Consider the following 19,848-nt stretch of genomic DNA (forward strand, 5'->3'; position numbering starts at 1 on the left):
CAGGCATTAGTCTAATAGAATTTTTTGCAGTAATGGAGATATTCTGTGGCTGTCCTATCTGTTATAGAATCCACAACCACATGTGGCTGTGGATTCTATGAAACATGATTAGTGTGAATGGGGAACTGAATTTTAATATTATTTAATTGTAAATAATTTAAATTTAAAAAACCACACTCTGCTTCTGTTCTTGATGTAATAAATAACAGTTATGGGTTGATTCAGGTAGCACTTACTCTTACAGCTGCAACAACCAAATTGCAACACATGAAACAAACACATGAAACAATGATCTCAAGGTCCTGGACATTAGACACTGAAGGGCAGAGGGCCCTCAGAGCTGGGAAACAATGAGTACCCTAGCTTAATGCTTGCGAGAGTTTCTAGGCTTGGATCAAAGAAGAGGCATTCAGACAAAGTCAAGGACTTCCTGAGTTGAAGAAACAGAGTAGAGAGCGAGAGGAAACAATGGTGGATAGAGTTCACAGAACAGAAGACCAGAGAGAAAAGTGCTCAACTGCTTACCAGTTAGGGCCTGTACCTGAGGGAAATGCCCTAGGCCAAGGAAAGAACAACTTGAAAGGATTCCAGGTCCTTACTTGATTGCTTGGCATTCAGATAGCAGCAGGAATAGTGTCTGTTTCTGGAAAAAGATGGGAAAATCTTGAGATTCTTGTGGCATTGGGTAAAGTACACATACAGGTCTTATCTCAGTAATGGAGAGTAATTGGCTCTAAATTGAGCACTACTCCACTCCCTCCTTAAATATCTTAAGAGCAAATCCTTAAATGATCAAACTGTTTCCAAATAGCTGGGTCCCAGAACAAACAAGAAGATTTATGAGAATACAAAAATATCCAGTACTCACCAAGGTAAAATTCAGAATGTCTGATATCCAGTCAGAATTACTGGGCATGCAATAAGAAGAAACGAAATTTAACCTGTAATGAGAAGATAAATCTGTCAATTAATACCAAACCCAAATGGCAAAGCTGTTGGAGTTAGCAGGCAAGGACATTAAAAAGAGTTGTTATATCTGAATTCCATAGTTGCAGAAAGTTAGAGACATGGAAAATAGGGGAAAAAATATAAATCAAACTTACAGAGATAATTACAATGCATCAGATGGAAAATTTACTGAATGGCGTCGACATTCATTGCAGGAGAAAATATTAGTAAATTGAAGACATAACAGTAGAAACAACCCAAAATGAAACACAGAGTAAAGAGAATTTTTTTACAAAGTAAAGAGAACATTACTTGTAGGACAACTTCGGGAGACCTACTGTATGTTAATTAGAGCTCCTAAAGGTCAAAAGGAGGGAAGAAAAAACAGTTGATGTAATTATGGCTAAAACATTTTCAAATTTGGTGAAAATTATAAACCCACAGGTCAAGAAATTTAATGAAGCCCTAGTACAAGAAACATGAAGAAGACTACTCCAAGGCACATGGTAATCAAATTGGAAGAAGATATTAGAGTGACATTTGTTGAGCCAGCTACTGAAATGAAACCGTCTATCAACCTAGAAGTCTACACCCTGCAAAAATATCTTTCAAAACAAAGGAATTATTTTTAGATCTACATTTCTGAAGAAAAGGGTTAAAATATAGCCATTTTATAACATAGGTTAAAGTATGATAGATGGCAAGAATAGCACAAAGGTCAGGAGAAGAGAAATGGAAGAATACTATTGTAAAGTTCTGCATTATATATTAAGTGGTATAGTATCCCTTGAATGGAGACTGCATCAGTTTAAAGATCTACACTGTAAACCCTAAAACAAACACTAAAATAAGCCAACAAAAGAGAAAAATTGGAGTCCTTTAAATAATCCAGAAAAGGTAGAAAGGAGGAAAAAAGAAACAAATGAGAAACAATAGAAAAATAAATACCAAGATGATAGATTTAATTCTCGACTTACCAGTAGTCATGTTAAACACTCTGTGCCAATGAAGAGATGGAGAATTTTCAGATAGAATAGAGGGAACAAGAAACAACAAGATGTCTATGCACAATGAACTTTTAATATAAAGACTCCATCAGTTAAAAGTAAAAATATGGATAATAGTATTAAAAGAAATCTGGAGTTACTGTCAGATAAAATAGATTTCAGAGCAAAGGAATATTATCAGAGATAAAGAAGGTAATTTCATCATGATAAAGTAGACATAATGCTAAACATTTATGTTCCTAAAAACAGCTTCAGAATACACTGAGGAAAAAGTGATAGAATTGCAAGGAGAGATTGTGGAGACAACTTCACAATTACAGCAGGACATTTTGATAACTTCTCTCAATGATTGAACAAGTAGACAAATCATTAAGGATACAGAAGATTTTTTAAAAATATAATTTATTTTCAAATTGGCTTCTATACAACACCCAGTGCTCATCCCAAGTGCCCTCCTCGATGCCCATCACCCACTTTTCCCTCTCCCTCACCCCCCATCAACCCTCTGTTTGTTCTCTGTATTTAAGGGTCTCTTATGGTTTGCCACCCTCCCTCTCTATTTGTAACTTTTTTCCCCCTCCCTTCCCCCATGGTCTTCTGTTAAGTTTCTCAAGATCCACATATAAGTGAAAACATACGGTATTTGTCTTTCTCTGACTGACTTATTTTACTTAGCATAATACCCTCCAGTTCCATCCACATTGCTGCAGATGGCATGATTTCATTCTTTCTCATTGCCAAGTAGTATTCCATTGTTTATATAAACCACATCTTCCTTATCCATTCATCAGTTGATGGACATTTAGGCTCTTCCCATAATTTGGCTATTGTTGAAAGTGCTGCTATAAACATTGGGGTACAAGTGCCCCTATGCATCAGCACTCCTGTATCCCTTGGGTAAATTCCTAGCAGTGCTATTGCTGGGTCATAGGGTCATAGGGTCAAATGGTCATATTTTTAATTTTTTGAGGAACCTCCACACTGTTTTCCAGAGCAGCTGCACTGGTTTGCATTCCCACCAACAGTGCAAGAGGGTTCCCGTTTCTCCACATCTTCACCAGCATCTATAATCTCCTCATTTGTTCATTTTAGCCACTCTGACCGGTGTGAGGTGGTATCTGAGTGTGTCTTTGATTTGTATTTCCCTGATTAAGAGTGACGTTGAGCATCATTTCATGTGTCTGTTGGCCATCTGGTTGTCTTTGGCAAAGTGTCCATTTCTTCTGCCCATTTCTTCACTGGATTATTTGTTTTTCAGGTGCGGAGTTTGGTTAGTTCTTTATAAATTTTGGATACTAGCCCTTTATCCAGTAAGGATACAGAAGATTTAAACTACACTATCAACCAGCTTGACCTAATTGATACTCTCTTCCCAGCAAAAGTAGAATGCACATTCTTTTCAAATGCACATGGTTGGAGGGGCACCTGGCTGGCTCTGTCTGAGGAACATGTGACTCTTGATTTCAGCATTGGGAGTTCAAGCCCCATGTTGGGTATAGAGATCACTAAAGAAGAAAATAAACTTTAAAAAAATAAATAAAATACACATGGGTACTTACCAAATATATGGAACATATTCTGATGTGTTCTGGAACACAAAATAAGTCCTGATAAATTTGGAAATAATCAAGTCATATAAAGTACTTTCTGACCATAATAGAATCAAGTAAGTCATTAACAACGGAAAAGTCACTGAAAATCCCCAAATATTTGGGAACTAACATACTTCTAATTAAGTCATGGATTACAGCAGTAAGCAAAAGCAGAATTAGAAAGTATTCTGAATTGGGGTGCCTGGGTGGCTCAGTCGGTTGAGCTCTTGATTTCATCTCAGGTTATGATCTTACAGTTTGTGAGATTGAGTCCTGCATCAGGCTCTGTACTGACAGCATGGAGCCTGTTTGGGATTCTCTCTTTCCCTCTCTCCCCACCCCTTGCAAATAAATAAGTTAATAGATAAATACATTAAAAGAAGTATTCTAAATAAACAAAAATGAATAACAAACTTATCAAAATTATCAGAATACATGTACAACAGGTATTTTGGCATTATATACTGATATTAAAAAAGAAAAAAATTTAGATCAATGGCCTAAATTTCTGTCTTTAAGAAAATAGGAAAACAAAAGCAAATGAAATCTAAAGCAAACAGAAAAAGGAACTAATAAAGATCAAATTGAAGTCAATGAAATAGAAAACAGAAAAACATCAGAGAAGATTAATTAAACCAAAAGTTTGTTCTTTGATAAAATCAATGCAGTTACTATAGACTGATCAAGAAAATAAGATACAAACTACAAATACTGGGAATGAAAGAGGTGACATTACTATAGATTCTACAGATATGAAGATGATAATAAGGGAATGAAGTTAAGAACTTTTTGGATGTGATGGATGTGTTTGTTATCTTGATTATGATGATGATTTTATAGGTATATATACCTATGTCAAGACTTACAAAATTGTGTACTTTAAATATGTTAATTTTACTTCAGTAAAGGTATTAAAAATTTAACTAGCCACATGTGAACAGCAGCTACAGATTTGGACAATGGAGCAGTCATTATCTGTAAGCTTCTTCAGGGTCTAAATTGTATTTAAATATTCTCTGTATAGAGCAGCTCTAGAGTGACTCATTTGACCAATATTTGTTTAACGAAGGAAATGCAAAATACAGCTATTGGGGTAAGCATGGATGTATCACTTAACTTCTCAAGACATTAGTTTCCTGATATGAAAAAAAAAACCATAGAGGTTTATCTAAGTTCCTTTTGCCTTCAAATTCTGAATTTTGAAAAACAGAAAATATTCTTCCTTATTTAACTGCAGATTGTCATTTATTTGGAAAAGCATTTTTTTGAAGACACCATGTTTAATAAATTAGCACAATTAATTTAAAAAACTTTGAAAACACTACATCACTAAAAATTAAATCTTTTCTTTAGCACCTTTAATTAACACAGTACTGAATACCTTTCATAATAAAAATCAGAATCTTTCCAGTGGTTCTGTTGATACAGTCCCCTTGCTTACTCCTCATCTCCTCACTCTCTCTACTAAGTCTTGGCTTCCTTGACCACTTTGTATAAAACCACGACCCCTATTCTCCTGCACTTTATTTCCTTATCCTGCTTTGTTTTTCTCCTAAACTGCTATCACTATTTAACATAGTATTTTCTTTTAATATCTTCTTTCACCTGACTAAAAGATAACTTTCATTAGGGTAAGGACTTCGCCCATTTTGTGTACTGTTGTAGGTTCTAGAACAGTTTCTGGAACATAGTAGGCATTCAGTAAATATCTGTTAAATGAATTGATCTATTGTACATTAATATCCTTTAGGTTCCCCCCCCCCCCGCTTGTATAGATTTTTATCTCTTGAATCTCTACTGTATAAAAAAGTGAACTCCAATTCTCACTTTATAGACAAGAGATCTATGTCTTAGGGGAAATTATATAAGGCATTGAAAGTGACATACAACTAGACTCAAACCCAGATCTGCTGTATTCCAGAGCTTGAGATCTTTAACATTGTTCTTTTTCCCATTTTCAGGTGTATTATTTGCAAAGATAAATGTTAGTTTAACATGAGTATCAATAGGTTTAGAACATTAGGATAGAGCATAGCAACATTTTAAGAGAAAGTGACTAAGGAAATTTTCCTTAGAGAAAGGTGGAGGGTGTGAAAAAGATTTGTGGGACACTTCTAGAGAAGTTTGTGAGTAGGTTTGCAAGGGGGAAAAATGACTAGCTCAGGGAAAGAATGAAACCTTGAACATCTGGGAACTAAGGCTTTGCCCAAAGGGTATAGAATGATAGGGAACTAAAAATTGAGTTTCATGATCTGGGTCATTGGCTGGCCAGTACACAAACTCACTTGAACTTTAATTTTTAATTGGTTTTGGTTAATCAGTAATTGAAAGTTATTCCATACACTTTATGTTATGTTTACAAAAACAGTGATATAAACCTTACGTATCATTGATAGGGTATTTTTTAAGGCAACGGAAAAGAGAAAGAGGAAAGGAAGGAGAGAGGACAGAAGATTTTGTGTGTGTTTATTAGAAAGAGATTTTATATATTTTATACAGAGAAGGAGATTTTATGTGTTTTCTATATAATAATAGAAATATTTGTTTTGTAGTAAATGATACCTATTTTCTTTTGGGTCTCAGGTTTATAGATTTCTAAGCCATTCAGATTATGTTTATAATGCTTATCTTAAGCCAAGGTGGCAAACCTGTCAAGCTTAACTGTAATAGCAAAACTACTGTGCTTTTCTTAGTTGACTAGAAATTGTGTTGGAAGTACCAAAACACTATTTTGTCCTATATTCATTTTTGTTGTACTTTGTGGTAAGCCTTTTACAGTTAAAGATTGCTCATTTGTCATTTATCTGTGATGTGAGGCCATTGACAATCATGTTTTAGTTTATACTGTTAACACAAGAACACATTTTTACAACTTGTTTTTCAGTGATTTAAAACACCTTATGGAGATCCACTTTGTTGGCATAACTAAGCTTTTGGTCAGGACTTGGATTCTGGATTCTTTCCACATACACCTTATTATGTTGTGTTTGAGAGGAGCTTTTTAAATTTAGATTTATTGTGTTCGGATGCCTGCTTTTAGAGGAATTTTGTTTTACAGCTAGTCTGTATCCCACAAAGGATGATTATAATTTTAGGAGTTTTTCTTATTGATTAGAATTGGCTGACCACTGAAGCATTTTTTACATTTGAATACAAATCTGGTCATCTTGGTATAATAGTTAATAAGCTTTATGATTTATTTGCTGACTTCATTATATAAATGAACAAATGTCTTTGTTCTTAAGTTACTTATGCTTCTTCAGGGATTCTTACAGATAATTAAAAAAATTCATCGTTCCTCTTGAACCATGTTACCTTTCTACCCAGTCTATGTACACATAATACATGTTGTAATATATATACATATTGTATAATGTGTATAATTTCATTTGTGTGTGTGTGTGTGTGTGTGTGTGAACAGACTCATTATGGCCTTAACATGGTTTATTTGAAAGACAGGGAATGTGGTACATGCATGACTAGTTGTGCACATCTTTAAATTGTTTCAGGCACAAGATTTAATAGTGAGAATTTTGCCTTCATAACATACAAATGATGCAATGGCATGGATAGAGCTAGAGAGCATTATGGTAAGCGAAATAAGTCAGTCAGAGAAAGACAAATACCATATAATTTTACTCACATGTGGAATTTAAGAAACAAAACAAAAGAAAAACAACCAAAACAAATGAGTAAAGGAAAACAAGAGAGAGAGGGAGACAAATCAAGAAACAGACTCTTAACTAGAGAGAACAAACTGATGGTTACCAGAGGGGAGGTCGGTGGGGGGATGGGTTAAATAGGTGATGGGGATTAAGGAGGGCACTTGTAAGGAGCGATGGGTGTTGTACGGAAGTGTTGAATTGATTGCTATATTGTACACCTGAAACTAATATAACACTGTATGCTAACTATACTGGAATTAAAATTTGAAAAGAAAGACACACAAATGATGTCAGTGGTCTTTTGCAAGTAATGTATTTTCTCCTTGTTGTAGGTCCTTTTGTTCTGCATCACAGCTGCCATGTACATGTTCTTTTTCAGGTATGTACTGTTATACCTATTTATTTTAATGGAAAAAAATAGTGGTCCTTTGTGGTTTTTTGAATCAGCCATATAACTAAAGTTGTTCCCTAAATAATTGTTTCTCACAAGTGGCATGAGTTGTATTTTTTTTTCTTTCCTCTAGAATAGAGATAAATCACTGCTTCTTAGTGAATAGAGGGAGGGAAAGAAGATTTGTTTTTGTTTTTTTTTTTCACTTTCTACTTATAGGTTCATCTTGGGAAGCTGAATATGTAAATTAATAGTCTCAAATTCTGACAAGTGAATTTTTGTTTTTTCTGGACCTGATTTTAGATATTCTTCACTCTCCTTGTAAAACAGTCAGCATTTTAGATTTAGATGAGAGAAAAGTGATGGTAGAGCTTAATCTAAATTTTCTGTGGGGATAAACTAGCATATTCGTCATAGTCTTTAAAGTATTGAGTTAGTCCATAATGTCGGAGTTGTATTTCTCATTCACACTGAAACTGTGAGGCCTGTGGAGGAGTGTTAGGATGGCTCAGGATTTCAAGGCCAATAAAAAGGATACCATCGCTGTATAACCATAGCAGTGCAGGGATGGGATTTTTCACTGGGAAGAGTCCACTCCTTCATAACCTTTCTGTCAGTGATACCAGTAATTTCCATTTATCTCACTCTTATTACACTAATTTGAAGACACTTTTTCATGATTTTTCTGGATATAGGAAGAATTCAATCACAGCAGGAAGGACCAAACTTTTAAAATTAAAATTTGTATTTGATTAACAAAGGCAGTTACATGTTTTAATAAGATATATTTTGTAGATACCTTTAAATAAGACAATTTAACCATACCAGAATTTTAAAACAATTTTCTTCCAGAACACCCTAATAAATATTTGATAAGCACAATGATATGATTTTAACTTATTATCACTTTATCAGCTATTTTACATGCATTATAAAGTGATACTGCTGCTGTTACTCTTGTAAAGGGACAGCCAGGCCCATAGAAGGGAAAAAAAATGGATCAAATTTCAGGCTAGGGTGGCTTGATTTGCAAAGGATTGGTAATGAGTGCATAGTATTTTTTGTTGGTTATTAGTGACTGAAAAATCATTGCAGCTCTCTAGAGGTCTTTGTGAAATTGTTTGAACTGTTAGGGGTGAGGTAGAGGTGTTAAGGACAAAGACTGTATCATTGCATCAATTTTCCAAAACTTCATATTGTATTCAGATTATTAGTAGGACAATATTGCAAAAAGTTCACATGGTTGATCTTTATGTTCATCTAGTCTGAAGATAAAGCATACTTAGTGGGGAAAATATAAAAAAGCTGAAAACGTAGAAACCTTTCTTTTGTTGACATCCATAGGAGGAAAGTACAATATCAAGTAAATTTTCCTTTTGTGATAATTCCTAAAAGAACATAGTTAAATGCAACAATCCTTCCCAATATGACATCTAAGGATAGCATATTTGATCATCTTTATCATTTCTTAGTCATTAGTTTTGAGGTTTAAAAACAAGTCATATGTTGAATATAGTGATAATACCCAAACTTTAGCATGGTCCTAGGAAATTGTGCTTGAAAATTGCTGCCATCAACGTAGTATTTTTGGTGTAGAAAGAAAATCAGCCCTATAAATATGTATTTTGGTGTAGAGCTATGAAACCTTTTCCTGTTTCAGTCACAAAGTCTAGGTTAAAAACAACAATTTAAAATACTTTCCAGAAGGCTCAATACAAGGTTTTAGTGCCAAGATAAACATTTTCCGTTTTCTGAGGAAAGGGGTTGTTTTCTCCTAAAAGAAGCACTATCACCAAATTCCTAGTGTTCTTGGCAGAAGTTAGTTTGAATAACTCAACAAAAGAGGTTTGGCAAATGGCAAAAAAAAAAACCATTTATAAAGTACTACACTCAAACAAAACACTGCTACATGTTTGGCTGAATTCCGGCATGTGTTTGCAATGAACAAACAATATTGTACATAGGAGTTAGTGAGTCTAATTGCATTAGAATATTCTATTCTTAAAATTCAGGTGTATGGTACGGATATTTGAGGTCACAATTTTCCATTTATTAACAATTTTAATTTTGTGTAAAATTAGATAAATATCAAATGATATTGTTCCTTGACCCCCATTCATAGTAACTTCCTTTGGAAAAGAGAGGATAAGGGAAACATTTTGTTAGAAAGTAATCAACTTGTCTTTTTATACTAGCCTCTAAATGGGAAAAAGGGAAATAGAAATAGATTTTTTCTCAATAGAGAGAAAAATGTGCCAGTTTTATTTATTTAGAGAAGGAACTTGAGGAATAGTTCTGTAAGTATTTTCTAAAAATGACATGTAGGATGTGATGGTTATTGTATGAATTTACTTAAAAAACAAACCAGTGTTCTTAGTTTTGAAATTATGGCTATTTAAATGTGTAGTGAAAGTATCTTACTTTTGAATAGCTCTTTTGTTTTTTTTTTAAGAGGTAGTTTTGGTTTTTTTTTTATACGCATTTTCTCATACATGGCGATCTTGATTTTCAGTCTGTGTACCAGAAATCAATTCTGTTAGGAACTGGGGTACAATATTTTGAAGATGTTTTGAAAGAAGTCTCTCTGTACAACCCTAGTGGGCATTCTTCATAATGATTCTGCCTCCTTTGTTCAGTCGTCTTATTATTTTGCATGTTTGTCATAACTTTGCCTCAGAAAAATGCCTATCACTATGAAGCAGAAGTCCTGGTTGAAAACTTGGTAGAATATTTTGTCTCATGTATACCTGTAAAGCCTTTTTTTTTTTTTTTTCAATTTACAAACCTGTATTGTGAGCAAAGCAACTTGTTGTTATTTTGTTTTTTTTAAGTCAAGGATTTATTATAGTTGTTGATTCAGGCTTGATTAGGATCTTTCCAATAGTCATGTGGAGAAAAGAAACGAGTTTCTTTGGAATCATTAGCTCTTATTTTTTGTTTTAACTGAAAAGCAAAGGGAAGAATCAACAACAACGCAAAAATCATGCCAAAACTATTACACTTAATCCTGCTCAAAAAAACAATGATGCATGCTACACTTTTAAACAATTTATTTGATTGGTTTCATTTTCAACACTAAATATCTGTGTATGAAGAACACATAGTTTAGAAAAATAAAATGATTCAGCTTCACTTTTCTTTAAAGAATTTAATTTAAAATAGTATCATAAAGCATATTTTGACAACTCTGATCACATCCTAGTGAGTACTTAGTTAGAAATTCTTTTCACCTGTCTTTGCGAAGCAACAAATCCAACAGTTTTTTTAAACGTGTAGATTGAAGGGCTCAGAAGTGTTGTCATAGCAGATAATCTACAGACTGTGTATGACTGATTCACAGTAGACATATCTTAATCTGCTATAAACATTGAAAAGCATTGCATTTTTATTTAGAAACCAACTCAGGGGTGTGTGGGTAGCTCAGTTGATTGAACATCTGACTCTCGGTTTTGGCTCAGGTCATGGTCTCATGGTTTTGTGAATTTGAGCCATCGGGCTCTGCGCTGGTAGTGCGGAGCCTGCTTGGAATTCTCTCTCTCCCCCTCTCTCCCGTCCCCTACCCTGCTTGCACTGTCTGTCTCTCTCAAAATAAATAAATAAAATTAAAAAAAAAAAGAAACCAGCACAAATTAAAGTTTATTGTTTTGTTTTTGAAACGTTATTTAGAAACAGCATTGATGCCTGCCATTTAATGAATTCTGGTCAACTCTCTGTGAAGGTACAAATAATAAACCCTTTCATTAGTCTCAAGATATGGATGTATTTTGTTTTTAGGAAAATGGCATATTTTATTAGCTATCTGCAATTTTTGAGTGAAAGACACTTGTGATTGTTCTTGAAACTATCCTTATGTAAACGTAACCTGTTATCTTTGAAGTAACTTTAACAGCAAGTAAAGAGTTTTTGATCTGGGTCTTTCAACCATTATTGATTTTAATAAAAGTCCTTTAAATATCAATTAGGTTCTGTTTTTTAAAGTACTGCCCAAAGTACACAAAAATCCATTCTAGGAAATTATGTATTGCATTTGAACTTTACAGTTTGACTGTAGAGTTATGAGAGTTTGCCCTAAATAATTACGTTTATATATATTAAAAACATTTTTTAAATGTGTATTTAATTTTGAGGTGGGGGGACAGAGAGAGAGGGGGACAGAAGATCTGAAGTGGCTCTGCACTGACAGCAGAGAGCCCTGTGCAGGGCTTGAACTCACAAACCGTGAGATCATGACCTGAGCTGAAACCAAAGTTGCACGCTTAACTGACTGAGCCATCCAGGCACCCCTAGATTTATATTTTGAAGAGATTTCTTCCAGCAAAGCAGAGAGTGAATTGGAGGCTTGGAGGGAGCATAATGACAGGTAATGGTAGGATACTCTTGCAGTTATTCTAGAAAGAAAGGGTGGGTCATGACTGAAGGTTATTGTGGTAATGACATGGTGAAGAGTGGTTGTATCTAAGATATGAGGATTGATGCTTGGATGATGAAGAGTGAAACACTGGAAATTAGCAAATGAGAAAATGTGTGGAAATTGAGTACAGTTTTTTTTAAATTCTGAGATTGGAGTGTGTTTTAAGATATTTGCATAGAGAAATATAGATACCATTTGGGTATTTGGAGATCAGGAGATAAACAGAGGCCATTCTGGAATGTCACACCAACTGGTTGACTACAGACAAATTATACAGCTTTTGTATACTTAGTTTTTTCTTTATTAAAAAGTGTAAATTATATGGACCTCACTGGTAGGGTTCTGGTGATTAAATTAGACACAGTGTCTTTCAGACTTTTTTGAATATGACCCAAAATAAGAGCTAAATTGTATGTTGTGAATACACACACACACACACACACACACATAAGTTTTCCAGAATAATACTTAGCCTTACTGCATTGAATACACTTGGATCTTTTTTATTCTAATTTATTTTATTTATTTAAGAAGCTGCATTGAACCATTAATGGGTAACAATAGCAGTGAGAAAACTGCCAAGCTAATACATGTGAGCACCTAGCACCGTGATTATTACTTTAGCAGAAGTAGAGTTCCCAGTCAGCATTATTGTTTTTAAACTATGAAAGAATGTTAGTTAAAATGAAGGATTTCAAGAATGAGGGCATTATTTTTAGTGTTAATACTATAAATATATTCTTTAAGATAAGGGCTAAAAATTGTTTATTTGCTCTAGCAACTTAGTGGGGAGTGGTAAACTGCTGGAGAAGTTTTTCTTGTTGAGTTGGAAGAGTAGATTGTGTTACATGATGTTCACTCTAAATATATATAGTTAGATTTGTCAATTTTTTTTTTGAGAAAGTTGGGAAATTTTTTTAAATAAATGCAAAAATGTGAGATGAGGAAGTAGAAATGAGTATAATAAACTCAAGAAGTTTGAGAGGATAAGGCAAGTTGTTACAGGATTAAGGTTTTTCTTTTGGATTCTTTCTTAGTTTATTATTTTTTTAGACAAGAGAGACCAGACCATGGGAAAGTTTCAGTGGGTAAAAGAAAGTTATGCAAGCAGGAGAGATTGACAAGTTGAGGAATGAGAAAGAGGAGAGAAATGGCCTAACATGCAGTGCAGAATGTAAACATAGATAGCTAGATTGTTAAACCTGCTTGTCTGGGAGAGAGCATGTTAAATGACTAGGAGGATACTGACATTCTGTTTGGAAGCCTTGAACATATGGTTTTAAGTGGATGAGGACTGATACATAGGAGAGGTAGTAAATAGAAAAATCTTAGGCCTTTGGCTTCGTAAATTCATTGCCATTCTCCAAAGGTAAATTAACTTGTTAATAAAAATTGACATGGGCTTGGGAAACCAGTATTCCTCAGAAGATATATGCAAGTGAATCGAGGTACTTCCATAATAGGTAACTAAACTAGTGAGCTTACCAAAAATGCAAATTCTGCCCATGCAAAGATAAAATATAGAGATCATTAGGACTGTCGCTTTCCTCAAAGCAAATGGAAAAGGTGAGAAAACATAGGTTCATAAATGTTGTAAATCACTTTCTCTGACAATAGAGAGCTTATTTTCAAGCCATATGACTCTGATCTTTGTTTTTGGGGGGAGAAAATTAGTCTGCCCATGTGGTGAATGTACTCCCATCTGTGGGTGGAAGTTGTGGCAAGTCTATTTTCATTTTTTGCCTGTCAGCCACATGATATACTGTGCCCATATAAAGAAATATACTGTACTCAAATATTTGATGTCTAATATGTTTATTGTTTTTAGTATCAATCAAAGAGAAATACTGTTTGGAGAAATACTGTCAATTTAAAATGCAAATCCTTACAGACCTAAGGGGACACAGTCACAGTAGAAGTGGTCAGTTGTCTTTGCAATTTTATTTTCAAAAGTAAAAATGGCATTTTTAGGGGATTTTCTAAGTGTAAATATCTTATTTATTTTTACTAATGTCAAAGTTCAAGAGGTGGTGATGTCTACACATTACTGAATCAGTGAAAAGTTTATACCATTAACATACTACTGTCATTCACTGCCAGTTGGCTTGTTCTAGTTCTATAGTGGTTCTGAGGTTCCACTGGATATTGGAGCCTCTTTGTGAATCAAGATGGCAGTTTCGAGTTATAATAAAGGATAAACCATAAATGGGGCACCTGCGTGGCTCATTTGGTTAAGTGTCTGAGTTCGGCTCAGGTCATGATCTCACGGTTCATGAATTAGAGCCCCGCATTGGACTCTGTGCTGACCCTGTGGAGTGTGCTTCGGATTCTCTGTTTCTCTCTCTCTCTGCCCTACCCCTCGTTCTCTCTCAAAAATAAATAAACATTAAAAAGGATAAACCATAAGTATGTTATTATTTTTTTTTTTTTACTAATAGCCTGATTTACACTTCTGACCTAAAACTCTTTTAACCTCTGTTTAGCATTGTTCAGCTAAATCAAGTTGGCAGTATATAGTTGAATTTATTTTTTAATGAATCTGTAAGATATGATCTAGCTAGAATTTAACAGTAGTAATAGCTGTGTCATGAGCAAAAAGTCTTTTGTTCCATGTTCTACAGTTGTATTTATTTTATTGAGAAAAGAATAATTATTCTTATAAATAATTCTTCTTAAGTTAGGAGAAATGAAAATGTTTTGTTTTGGAAATGATGATAGAAGATTTGAGAAAAGCATTTTTCAATAAACATTTTTGTTTTGAGCAATAAGGAATTCTTCCTGGGTATAAGAATCTGTTCCCTTTACAGAAGTATGAGCAAATCAAATGTGCACAGGGAAGAGAAATAATATGATAGATTTTTAACAATAGTGGCGAATTCTTGAAATAATTTAAATACTTTTTTTTCCCTGATAATGTCAGTAATAGTTTATTAGCATCGGTGATTATTACTGGATGTGGTTTGGGTAGAAGGGTACTCAGGAAATGTTTTAATAAATGATACTGAATTTAAAATATCTAATGATTAGAAGTAAAATTTTAGCTTTTCAGAATTTTCATTTACTTAATGAAAAACACAGATGTATTTTTGGAGGTTCTATGGTATAATAGAAATTGTATAGTCTTTGATGCCACACATTCGAACAGTCCTCTCTTTAGGTTTTGGCTCTAGCACTTACTAATTCTGTAGCTTCAGTAAGTTGTTTGTTTGGTTTCTTTTTAAATTTTTTATTCATACAGTTATCCCTATGGCTATGAGAATTTAGAACAGACGCTCCTACAAGAAAATAATTTTTTAAATGATATTTATGTTTCCAAGCCAATCTTTAAAAGTTAACCTATAAATGAATCTATAAAATGTACTTAGAGTATAGTGCCAGTGGTACTATAGAAACAAATAATATTTATGATAATGTATTTTTGGAAAAATGCATTCATTTCCAATGTGGTAGAGCTAAAGCAGAAGGATTGGGACTTATCCAATTCTTGAGCTACTCCACAGAGTCCTCTGTCCCAACAAGAGCTCAGAGCATAGGAGAAGGGAAGTGAAGGGGTAGAAGAACAGAACTGGACCTCTTAGGAAGAGAGTGGTTAAAAACAAAATAAAAGCAGGCTAATCCTGCAAATTTAAGAGCCATGGGATTGGGATTATGGTTTAACCTGGGGCTTTCCTTTCTCTTGTCTTCCTTTTTCTTTCTTCTTCTCCCATCTGTTTCCTACTTTGATGCCATCTGACTGGAGGGGTGTTGGGGCAGCAGAGTAAGTGAGGCTAGAGAAGAAAGGGTCTTAGAAGTATAGGGTGGATGGGCGCTGTGGGGGCTGAGGGTAGGAGGGGGGGAGTGGAGTGAGAAGAAAAGAAGTGTATTGGCCCCAAATTCCCGGAGCAGCAAGATTTGGCTGGGTGGGTCTTTCTGTTGCCAGCCTTACTCTCAACTAGTTGCTGCTAGTCCATCCATTGAAAACTGGATTAAAAAAAAATCTAACAAGGTTAAAATGGGTAAAGGATGGGGATTAAGGAGTTCACTTGCTGTGATGAGCACCGACCGGCTGATGTATGGAATTGTTGAATCACTATATTGTACACGTGAAACTAATGTAACACTGTATGTTAACTAACAACTTAAAATAAAAACTTAATGAAGGAAGAATGCAGCCAATCAGGGTATCCTTTTCCCTTCCAAGTTCCAAATCTCTCTAGGCATCATACTGCATCATATTATATATGAAATAAAGCCACAAGTGATTCCTGAAAGTGTCTGCAACATTTTTTTGTCATTTTTCATAATCCAACAGCTGCCATGTATTTGATCTTGTTTTCATACAGTTGACTCTGTTTTACCTCTTGCCTGTAAGGGTGGGAACGTTGGAGAAGAGGAGGAATAAGAAAAAGAAAACAATTGCTAGAAGCAGTAGGGTAAGAGGAGGCCTAAGTTATGTTGGCCAGAGTAGCCATATGTATTTAAAGGATTTACATTCATTTTTGTATATCTTCAATGTAGTTAAAAGGCAATATTTTTCCAGAATTTGCTGGTATGTCATCCTCTTGGTAGATTAAAAGCTAGTGCTATAGTCTGAATGTTTGTGTTCCCCTGCAATTCATATGTTGATATGTAGGGTAATGGTATTAGATGGTGGGGCCTTTGGAGGTGATTAGATCATGAGGGCAGAGTCCTCATGAATGGAATGATTGATTGCCCTTATAAAAGAGGCTCAAGAGAGCTCCTGTGCCCCTCCTGCCATGTGAGGTTACAGTGAGAAGCGTGCTACCAGTGAATAAGTGGGCATTGTTGGCTGGCACCTTGGTTTTGGACTTGCCAGCCTCTGAAGCTGTGAGAACTAGATTAGTGTTATTTATAAGCCACCCAGTGTCTAGTATTTTGTTATAATGGCTTGAACTAAAACAACTGAGAAGAGCTTTTCAACCTTCTGATTTAGTGCATTAATATTTCAGGTGTCTATTAAAAAAATTGGCCTGCAGACCTGCTTGCTACCCCAAGGTGGAGGCTAGCTAATATCTCCATGTAAGCTTTCTTTCTCTTAAAGGAGAGTCTTTCAATAGGGGTTTTCTATATATTTTTAAATTTTGAAAATTTTAAATCCAATTTAGTTAACATATAGAGTAATAATGATTTCAGGAGTAGAATTTAGTGATATATCACTTACGTGTAATACCCAGTGCTCATCTCAACAAGTGCCCTCCTTAATGCCTATCATTAATAGGGGTCTTTAAAGGGAAGTATGAAATTATAAACTTCTTTGAATTGAATTTATTATTCATTTTTAACCCAAATACCACGTTATGGTTAAATATTGTTAGAAGATTTATTGTATTAGCTGAAACCAGGGATTCCAGCTATACACACTTACACACCTATACACACCATAGTCATAAATGTAACTTACTCCATCCCCTTTGGGCTTGACATATAAATATCGTGTTTTTGAAAATATGAGATTAAAGTTATTTGGAATTGAATATAATTCATAAGTGATAAATATAGAAGCTTGAAGCTATTTAGGTGTGAAAAGATGATGAAGAAATACTTGCAGATTCTTTTAAGAATTACCTTTTGGCTTTATTTGGTTGGGTTATGATATAATACCTAGAGAGATTTTTAAATTTGGGAATTATGGTGAGCTTAGGAGAATGATAAAACTTACTCTGCAATGAGATCAGATGCCTTGTGAATTAGAAAAATAACCAGAATTTTGTAGAATACATTAGAGGGCAAATAGCCTCAAATTAAGATTATATTGATTTTTTTTGGTAATATATGTATTTTTTTCTTTGTTTTTTTCCTCATTGTAGGAAAATACCACTAAACAAAATCTTTTGGAGAAAGATTACCACCTTGTGTATATCCTTACTGGCCATTTGCCACATCGTTCTTTCCTGGCTACCTACCTTCCTTCTCTTGTCTTCCTCTTTCCCTTCTTTCCTTCCTCCTTTTCTTCCTCCCTCCTTCACTTGTTTCCCCTCTCCTTCCATATACATATTTTCATGTTCTTCCTCTGGTTTCTCAAATGAGATCATATCATGTAGGTTGTATGATGAAATGCCTTTTCTTGGTGTATCTGCATTAGAAAAGACTAAGATCTTTCTGTGATTAGTCTAAGCAGAAAGTCTTCTCTTTAATTACACCACCTGTACTCACACCCACTCGCACAGGCATATGTAACCAATTATTAGAAGTGGGAGAAAGGATTCTGATACCAGTCTTCGATTCTTCACCAAGAAAACTGGTGATAACTCTTAATAATGTGAACAGGACTGAAATAATGATTCCATCAAGTTCTGGGAATCCTTCTTTGTGTGCTCTTTCTTGTTTAAGGAGAATTATTATTAATCACAGAAAGTTCTTAGACTTTGCATCAGCAAAGTTAACTGCATATTTTATCGGTTATGAGGAATGCTATAATTCACTATGATTTTTTTCAAGCCTGACTGTATGTTTCTATTATTTTCTACTGCATGAGTTTTCTTAGAGGTAATTAAAGGACACCATAGTGTAGTAGCATTGTTATAGAGGGTACACTGTGAAGCCAGGCTGCATATGTTCAAATCCTTCCTTCATCTAGCTTGTTTTCAGATCGCAGCTAAGTTACTTAGCCACTCTGTGCCTTAGGTTTCTCATCCTGAAGTGGGAATAATAATAGTACTTACCTCATGGGATTACTGTAAGAATTAAGTAATTATTAAGAATTACTTAATTATTAAGTAAGAATTAAGAATTATTGTACACACTCAATAAATATTTGCTATTTTTATTATTTAAATCTGAGCTATACGGTCACATATGGTATGAATCCACTTAGGTTCATCAATCCTATTAGGAATAGGCAAATCCATAGAGATAGAAAGTAGATTTGTGTTGCCTATGACAAGGGGGCTTGAAGGGAATGAGGAAAGACTACAAATGAGTGTTTTTTTTAATGGTGATGAAAATGTTCTGAACGTAATTATGATGATGGCTATACAAATCTGTGACTGTAAAAACCACTGAATGATATACTTCAAATAGAGAGTTGTATATTACATAAATCATAGCAGTTATTAAAAAATCTGATCTAGAAACAGATCTTTGTTGCACAGTGGCATGGTGCATTAAATATCCCTGATGCTGCATCTCAGGGATGTTGCTTGGTTTTGTGGGTACGTAGACATGCACTGAAAGAGCACATTGGGAGACTTACCTTTTTCTCAGGTGTATTTGAAGGAGCGTTCCCTTGGAGATTGACAGAATGAAGAATATGCACGTGCACTGCTAGGCTTGTCAGCTCTCTTTCCAGAGTTGTCAGAACTGCAGTTTAGAATATGCATACTCTTAGTTGTGAGACACTACACTTTGGAGTTACAGGGGAAACAAGAGAGGAAGCGACAGTAGAAGTCACAAGTGTATATATTGTTAACATAACATTGTGCTGAAATTTGTTTTTGTTTTTGTTTTTTTTATATTTCTGAGTTAGGATGTTAACTTTTTTACTTTATTTTTTTACTGACTTAGGGTGTTAACTTTTTTACTTAAAAGTTTTATAGGCCTTCCAATGAAGACTAATTTCAGAAATATATGCAGATATGGCACAACATCAAAAGTACTTATTAATTGGAAGAAAATAAGATGAAGGATGAAATAAACTTATTTTTATGAAACAGGCTTTTATTTATTTATTTTTTAAAAAATCTTTTTAACGTTTATTTATTTTTGAGAGAGAGAGATAGAGCATGAGCAGGGGAGTAGCAGAGAGAGAAGGAGACACAGAATCTGAAGCAGGCTCCAGGCTCTGAACTATAAGCACAGAGCCCTATGTGGGGCCTGAACTCACAGACCACAAGAT

At 34.5% G+C, this 19,848-nt stretch overlaps 1 protein-coding gene across 4 annotated transcripts in view; it reads left to right on the plus strand.

Moving 5' to 3' along the window:
* Nucleotides 1–19,848, plus strand: part of TMEM135 (transmembrane protein 135) — a 197,779-nt gene that overhangs the window by 165,676 nt on the left and 12,255 nt on the right. The window contains exon 7 of one of the 4 annotated variants that reach the window (XR_007462622.1): nucleotides 7,545–7,608. Coding sequence is in view for 3 of the 4 variants with exons in the window: in XM_049653171.1 (XP_049509128.1) it covers nucleotides 7,545–7,667 (123 nt within the window). In the remaining variant the exon portion in view is untranslated. Of the gene's footprint in view, nucleotides 1–7,544; nucleotides 9,994–19,848 lie in introns of those variants that run through there. The other 3 variants (XM_049653176.1, XM_049653171.1, XM_049653173.1) reach the window with 3 other exon arrangements.

The sequence above is a fragment of the Panthera uncia genome, chromosome D1, assembly GCF_023721935.1.
Source record: "Panthera uncia isolate 11264 chromosome D1, Puncia_PCG_1.0, whole genome shotgun sequence".
Classification (NCBI taxonomy): Eukaryota; Metazoa; Chordata; class Mammalia; order Carnivora; family Felidae; genus Panthera; species Panthera uncia.